The 8,881-nt window shown below is 35.3% G+C and overlaps 1 protein-coding gene across 1 annotated transcript in view; it reads right to left on the bottom strand.

The window, feature by feature from the left end:
- LOC112636084 (olfactory receptor 2L5-like) overlaps nucleotides 1-543 on the bottom strand; it is a 12,986-nt gene extending 12,443 nt beyond the window's left edge. Inside the window, exon 1 of the mRNA XM_025404534.1 lies at nucleotides 7-543. Coding sequence (XP_025260319.1) covers nucleotides 7-543 — 537 coding nt within the window. The remainder of the gene's footprint in view (nucleotides 1-6) is intronic.
- Between the last annotated feature and the right edge of the window lie 8,338 nt (nucleotides 544-8,881).

The raw sequence follows: 8,881 nt of genomic DNA, 5'->3' as shown, positions 1-8,881 counted from the left end.
TGGAACATCACAGAAAAAATGATTGATGGCTCTGGACTTGCAATATGGGATACGGAATGCATATACCGTGTGAGCACAAGAGTTGACGGAGCCTATCATCCAAGATCCTGTTATCATCAGCACACACATTCTTTTGCTCATACGGATGGGATAGTGGAGAGGAAAACAAATGGCCACATAACGATCATAGGCCATTGATGTCAGGAGCAGCGCTTCTGCACCTGCAAACGTCATGAAGAAGAAACTCTGAGTCCCACACCCAATGAAGGAGATAGTCTTGTTTCTACGCAGAAAATCAGAAGCCATCTTAGGAACAATGGTGGAGATGTAATTTAGGTCGATGAGGGAGAGCTGACTAAGTAGGAAATACATGGGTGTGTGGAGATGGGTGTCCAAGAAGATGAGAAGAATCATGGATAGGTTTCCAATTAGAGCCATTAGGAAAATGAGGACAATGAGAATGAAGAGGAAGAGGCCAAATTTCGTCGGTGGAAACAGCCCCAATAAGATGAAATCAGTTAACGTTTGATTGTAATTTTCCATGGGGCATTCATACGATCCTTCCTGAAGGGAGACACAAGGGTAAGTCAAGTACAGTAGTTCTCCATTATCCGCAGGGGCTGCATTCCAAGGCCCCCAGTGAATGCCTGAAATTGCGGTTGACACTGAATCCTATATATACTATTTTTTATATCCATCAATACATGTTATAAATGTTAACTTATAAATTAGATGAGATTAACAAAAATAACTACAAATAAAATAGAACAATTATAACTACATAATGTAATAAAACTTATGTGAATGCAATCTATATTTTTCTTTCAAACCATCTTATTGAAAAAGTACTCATTTTTCTTGTGATGACAAAATGCTTCATGGGAAGACAAAATGTCTACATGATGAGATACAGTGAGGGGAATAATGTAGGCACTGTGATGCAACATTGGGCTATGACTGAAAACCAATTTAAAATTTATGAACTGTTCATTTGTGGACTTTTCCATGCAATATTGTCAGACCGCATTTGATCACAGGAGAAACCATGGAAAGCAAAACAGTGGATAAGAGGGGACTACTTATAGAATAGTAAGCCAATTGTTTTTAAAAATCCTTACTTTAGTTAGACTATGAATTAATTATACAATTTTATAACTCTTAAATGATGAACTAATCTTTCTTTTTAGAAAATAATCATATTTTCTATCCAGAGATTAGTATTTGATGAGACAAATATTTATAACCAAAATTTTTTCTAAAAAATATATACATTTATGGGAAAAATCACTTGTCTTACAACTTCAAAAGGATATGAATGTTTGATGCCCAACACAAACTCAGATGCCATTAAGATCATATGCTATGCTTAAAACATACACATGGAAAGGTAAATTAAATGCATATGCTATGAATCTGTATTATAAATAGCATTATTTTTTCTGGATAATTGGTTTTTCTAAATGTATTTTTTAAGACTTACTTCTAAAACTGCCGCATCCTATGACTCATTTGGAGGAACTTATGTTTCCTTCTTGAATTGTCTTTGCATAATTCCAATTCAAACTTTCTCTAAGTCAGACATCATTATTTGGTTCTCCTATTTGAAAATGTAAAATGAATTGTTATTTTAAGTACCTTTTTCATGAAATGTAATTCATAGCCTTGATTTTGAATGTCCACCACCATCAAATGTCCATTTTCTTTTGCCTCCTCATCCAATTTCTGAATTCTCAAGTTAATGTAGACACTCTATCTCAATATCTATATGCCAAGTTCATTTTAGCTTCCATGTCTCTGCTCAAGGTCTCCCTAGATATGATGTATATTCTGTGTCTTTGCTTCCCTCATGTTTAGATTTCGTAGACTTTATGCATCCTCCCATTCATATGAAGGGATTATAAGTATATTTATCAATTTTTTGGAAGGATCCATAAAGTGTAATGTAATATAAGCATTAGGGAAGCAAAGACAATAAATCACTTTATGTCTTCAAAAGACAGGATTTGGAGAAATGACCATTCACTGAAATGGAAAAAAGGAAACAGCAACCTGACAGTTTTCTGGGTAGAGGTGGTTTGAGCATTCTTCTCCAGATAGAAGACATCAGTGGACAACTTTGCACAGGATGCATAAGAGGAATGAAGTTTTTAGGCTTGAAAAATATGTTAGAGCCAAAAGTCAGCAGACCTTTGAGGAAGTGTAACAATATGAAAGAGTAAGAGCCACACAGTGTGCAAACTCACATCTATACACGCACACACAAAGATGCACACTCACTTAAGGAGCAATACACATATATGCACACTGAGTTAAAACTATCACAAACCTGCAAAAAGAATGAGTTTTTAAAATTAAGAATTCCTATCTTCAGGAATGAAGATGTCTATGACATGTTATAAAATCCACCAAATAAATATCATTAGCTATATACAAGGATGTGAAATGCAACAATAAATGACTCTTGGAAATTAAAGATACAATAATTCTACCTATCCGTTAGCATGATATGTGTTTCCATAGGTTTGTTTCGTCTATGATTTCTTTCAGCAGTGTTTTGTAGTTTTCCTTATAGACTTCTCTTACCTCCTTGGTTAGGTATATTCCTAAGTGGTTTAATATTTGCAGCTGATTTGTGTACATTAATTTTGTATCATGAAACTTTGCTGAATTCTTTTATCAGTTTTAGAAGTTTTCTGGAGAAAGCTTTAGAGTTTTCTAGGTAAACAATCATATAATCAGCAAAGAGGGACAGTTTGGCTTCCTCTTTACTGATGTGGATAACCTTTATTTCTTTTTCTGACTGCTCTAGCCAGGACTTCAAATACTATGTTGAAGAGGTGAGAATGGGCATCCTTGAATTTTTCCAATTCCAAAAACTACAAAAACCAAAACAGTATGGCATTGGTATAAAGCCAAACATGTATACCAATAGAAGAAAGAGAGGACAGGTGTGGTGGCTCACACCTGTAATCCCAGCACTTTAGGAGGTTGAGGCAGGCAGATTGCTTGAGCTCAGAACATTGAGACCAGCCAGTGAAACATGGTAAAATCCTGTCTCTACAAAAATAAAAAATAAAAAATAAAAAATAATTAGCCAGGTGTGGTGGCTCACACCAGTAGTCCCATCTACTTGGGGGCTTGAGGTGGGAGGGTTGCTTGAGCCCAGGAGGCAAAGGTTGCAGTGAGCCAAGATCACACCAGCACATTCCAAGCTGTGTGACAGAGTGAGATCCTGTTTCAAAAAAAAAAGGAAGGACAAGAAGAAGAAAGAGGAAACAGAGTAAGAGAGTCAAGAAATAGATTGTCATATACCCAGCAGTATTTTTTTTGGCAAGCAAACCAAGTTTACTCAATGTGGAAGGGACAGTCTTTTCAATAAATAGAGTTTGAAAAACTAGATACCTACATTCGAAATGTTGAAATTGGATGCTCACTTTACACCATATAGAAAAATTAAGTCAAATTAAATCAAAGACCTAAGTGTAAGGGGTAAAACCATGAAAGTATAGTCAGTGGCAAAATGAGATTGTACAGACTCTGTGGAAAATGATTGAGAGGCTTCTCGATTTATGATGGGTTTCATCCTGAAAAACCCATTATGAGTTGAAAATATTGTAAGTAAAATACACATTTACTATTGTGAAAAAGTTATCTCAATGTTAAAATATTGTTTAAGTCAAACCATTGTAATTTCAGATGCTCCTTGACTTACAATAGAGTTTTATGTTTTTATAAATGCATAGTAGAGACAAAAAATGGTCAAATTATTGTGTTTCTGGACCATCTGAATAGTAATGTCTTCAAAAATTAAACAGAATTAGTATAGGTTCCCACTATTTCACTTCTGAACATGAACTCAAAGAAACGAGACACACAAAAATCTACTTCTATGCCCACGTTCACAGCAGCAGTATTCATAACACCCCAAAGGCAGAGACAACGTCAGTGTCCATCCACAGAGAAATCAATAAAAAATGTAGTGAGTACACACAATGGAATATTATTCCGTTTTTAAAATGAAAGAAATTTTGACATATGCCACAACATAGACGAAACTTGATTACATTATACAAAGTGAAATAAGCCAGGAACAGGCAAATATTGCATGAATTTACTTTCACGAAGTACCCAGAGTAGTCAAATTCATAGAGACAGAAAGTGGAATGCTGGACCCCGGGGGATGGGGGAAGGGAGTCAAGGAGAATAATTGTGTAGAGAACAAAATTTTAGTTGGAGACAATGAAACTATTCTGGAGATGAATGGTGGGGATGGTTGCAGAATAATATAAATATACTTAGTGCCACAGACCTGAACAGTTAAAATAGTTTAAGTGGTGCAGTTTATCTTATGTATATTTAATACATGAGATAATATGTAGTATCTCATGTATGAAATAAGAAATAAAAATAATAAAAACATTTAAATGTACTGAAATTATTTCATATTTGGATGTCCAAATACATTTTAAGAAAATTCTGGCAAGTTTCTGAGCCTCTACAGAGCAATTTATTTTCAATTATTTTATGACCTCTGTTTATTTGTGAAGGACAATTTAGAAGGACAAATTTTTTTTTATATGTATCATTTGGAAACAAGATGAGATCAGCATTAAGACTGATGCAACAGTTTGTAATTTATATTAGTAGTTTAAGTATTGGCAATTAGAACATGTACCATTTGAAATTACTAACACAATTAACATTCCAAACATTTCTATTATTTGTATTTTATATAGGGCAGTCAATGATAAACTTTCCGTGAGAGTTATTATCCTAATTTTAAAAAGAGGAAAAGTAACATACATCAGAATATTAACTGGCACATCAGACCTCATATGTAATGCCATGTTGTAACTGAGTACCCTATTTTTTTTTTTTTTTTCCCAATCTCCCCTACCTTCTGCTTAACTGTTTAGGAATGGAAATCTATCCTTTACACTCTCCACCAGACACGTTCTACAAGGCAAGCTTATATGACTTTGCATTTGCTTAAAAGTTCTAGAGACGGAACCTTGAAGAAAATCAGGCACCCCCAAAACTCCCTCCCACTAGGAGCTTGCCTCAATTTACAACCAAGCTCTGCCTGTGATGGTGCCAGCCAGACCACCAGGTGGAAAATACATCAGAAGCTATAAATGACGAGTTGATGGGTGCTGACAAGTTGATGGGTGCAGCACGCCAACATGGCACAAGTATACATATGTAACAAACCTGCACGTTATGCACATGTACCCTAGAACTTAAAGTATAATAATAATAAAATAAAAGAAAAAGAAAAAAAAAAAGAAAATACATCAGAAGCAAGTCATTGGACCCTCATCTCCTCACCCCCTGCATGCCATTCAAGCCAAGACCCCTTTAAAAGACCCTGTCTACTGCCCTGAAAGGGGAAGCACTTCCCGTTCCGTCAGAAGCTTGTCCTGCTTCCCCTCAGCTAAGCTTGGAATAAAAAGTCTCTTTCTTTCTACCAGACTTTGCTCTTGTTAATAGGACTTTGCAAGTGGTGAGGGGCAGGAGTGTGTTCTGTGACTGTAGTTAACAATATCTCATGAACACCAATGTAGCATCTCTTTAATAATTCATTTTCCAGGGTTCTAATTCTATCATATAATATTGTTTTTAAAAAATAGAGCCCTGTCCCTAACGAGAAAGCAGTCTCAGCCATTATATATCTGTTTCAGTAATGTGAAGAGGATATGTTTTTCTTATGCAAAAATAAATCCACATGGGTTCTGTCCCTTAGTTTTTCATCCACCCAAATAGCAATAAATATTTTAAGCCTATTTAAAAACATTTCCACTTGCTTTTATTTTTGTAACTCTCCTAAAATATATATACCTAGGCATCAGCATTAATGGTGTTATACACAGGAGGAAAAAGTGAGCAGAAAAATTTCTGATGATATTTTCATTGCAAGTAGAAAAACCAACCTTCAACCCCAGTGATGTCCTGCATGAAAGGAAGGATACCGGCATGAACTTTTATTGACTATCTCCACATACTGGCACTTGCAATATGTCGGGATTTGTTCTGTGATTTCATTGGTTTTAATCCTAGTAAAAAGCTCTTTATATGGACATCACCACCAACATCTTAGATGACAAACATTGAGATTCAGAGGTTGTAAGTGAACTTCTCTAGATCACAAAGTAAGAAGCAGCATTAAGATTATAATGAGCATCATACAATCACTCATCACTCATGGCAAAATAAATCAAACCAAAACAAAACAAAACACCAACCAAGTAGGTACAAGGAAATGTTGCCCCCTACAATCATTATTGTGAATTTGGGTTCTTTAATTTCACTTGAGCCCATAAAAGCATAGTCTAATATAATCTATCCTTGTCTCTTCCATTGACCATCATTTCCCTTCCCGACCAGAAAACACATTTATGAATTAACTGCAAAACCACTTTAGGTTGTCTGCATTTCATACTCCAAGATTTCCACTGAATAGTGTTACAGAAAGTACAGTCACTCGTGCTCAGATTCACCTGAATTGTATGAGTCCTCTTAAGCCCTTGCCGGAGTCCCTTCTTCCCTGTGATCAATAAAAATTTTAAAATACAATTATAATTAGTACCTTTCTTATTTCCTCATTTCCAAATATTCACAACCTTTGCTTAGCTGACAGCAGTCCTACAGTCATCATAGAAACAAATTCATTTTTCTGAGTAAGCCTAAAGAATATTGTTTAAAGAAATGCATATATTCATTTTTCTTCCCTATAGGAGATTTCAGAGACCTTCATGGGGATTCAGTAGCGACCATGATTCCACTCCCTCTTTACCTGGAGAATGAGATTAACAGTTGTTTTGCGGGTATTCACTGGGGATTGTCCACTGAGACTTTGAACATTCTAGGCTGAGTCACTAATAACAGAGGATGGCCTTAGTGCAAGGGTCAGAAATTAGTTCTGATTATGTATTTAGATGTTTCAAGGCATGTCAAAGGTAAACTCAATGGAGGAAGAAACAAACAGATTTATTCACATTATGTCAATGTTTTTGTGTTTCTAAACTTTATGAAAACCTATAGTTTGAATGTTGTTATTCAGGCATCCACAGTAATAATGAATCTGCATACATTAATTTCTTTCTGAGTTTGATTTATATTGGCAATAAGATTTAAGCCACTAAAATAGAATGAGGTTAATTTAATAAAAACACATAAGTACAAATTATTAAGCTATCACATACTTGGGAGTTATCTTTTAACATATTTTAGGTGCTATGCATGTTCACATTGGTTCTTTACATTTGGAAATGGTCATTAAATTATACAGCAATTTTCTCTTATTAAAACAGATAATAAAATGTTGTTACTACTCTCTTTGGTTTATTAATATTTAGAAAATATTTATATTTAATTTAAGTAATTAAATTTTTATTCAGTAGAGTGCTTTAAATGTTATCAAATTTTTTTACTAAATGAATTAATAATACAATCTACCTGAGAAAACTAGTATTTCTTCATTTTTAATTCTGTTGAGTTTTAAAAGTATTTGAATTTTTCCACGTGTATTTGATAAATTATTATTTGACACATTTTGATATGTATTTTTATTTATATTTATTTTGATATATTTTGATAGGTATAGACTAGTTAGATGAAGCAGTGAGAGTGGAGAAGGAACCAAGAAACATGTAACTGGTTGTGATCAATTAGTTGTAAACACCACTGCACTTGGACCAGCCAATTTGATGTACTGATGTATATGTATGTTGTATAATGATCCAGTCAGGGTAGTCAGTGTACATTCCTGGCAAGGACAATTTCCTGAAAGTCCAAGTGTAGAGATGTTTCAATATCCCTGCATTTGAAAAGCTGAAGAATTTTTTTGTCAAGTTTAAAACTTTGGCTGTTAACATAATAGTAGGTGCCATGTCTAGTGCAACCAGGGAACTGTTTTCACATCTTCAAAAGACAGAAGACAAAACCTATTTGAGCTGAGAGATGAGGTAACACTCCTTATTTGATGTGGGAAGACAGACTTCAAGGGAATTTCTGTAAAAGAGAAAGACTTTTAGGTATACCTCAAAACTACCCACTAGGGTCACATCACATATGCAAACATGGGGGATATGAGTCAACAACTTACTCCTGAAATACCCCAGATCTCCTGAGAGTTTTCGTGACGTAGAAATTGACTATTTCACACTTCTGCAGTAGAAACGACAAAACTAAGCAGACAGTAGGCCACGACTTGGTTTATTCTGAAAGAAGAGATTAGAATAAGAAATATAAATAAAACTGAGCTGCTTATTTTACATTTTTCCATGTCTGTATTCAGTCCATTTGAATTATTCATTAAATCACATAGTTCTTTAAATCCATACTCATATTTACTTAATAAGAAACCCCACTCTATATCCCAAAGATACAAGATTCAGATGATAACCATTTATGTCAAATCTTTTGTAAAAGAGCAAGAGACAGTGGCACAGGCCTGTAATTCCACCTATGGGGAGACTGAGGCAGGAGGATTGTCACAGGCCCACAGGGTTCAATTGCCCATGGAGTGTTATCAGACCAAAACACCAAAACAGCGGGAGTTGCAGGAGAGAAAGTTTAATAATCGTAGGCCAGCTGAAGGAGGAAGAGAAAGAGAGCCTCAAATCAGCCTTCTGGAGACGCTTGGGGATGGCATTTTTGAGGAGTCCGGTTGCCTGACGAGCTAACGTGTGGCGATTGCTGATTGGTGGAGAGTGAGTGGTGACCTCATGAGACAGGGAGATGAGGAGGCTGCATCCTGCACCCAGTCAGTTTCTCAGACAAGCTAACTTTGAGTAACCACCGTTCTACTCTCTGTTTCTTTGCATTCAGTTTATTTTTAGGCCCAATATATAAGTGAGATCATGACGTATTTTTCTTTTTT

Source organism: Theropithecus gelada, chromosome 1, assembly GCF_003255815.1.
Source record: "Theropithecus gelada isolate Dixy chromosome 1, Tgel_1.0, whole genome shotgun sequence".
Lineage (NCBI taxonomy): Eukaryota > Metazoa > Chordata > Mammalia > Primates > Cercopithecidae > Theropithecus > Theropithecus gelada.
This window is presented reverse-complemented; position numbering and strand designations above follow the sequence as displayed.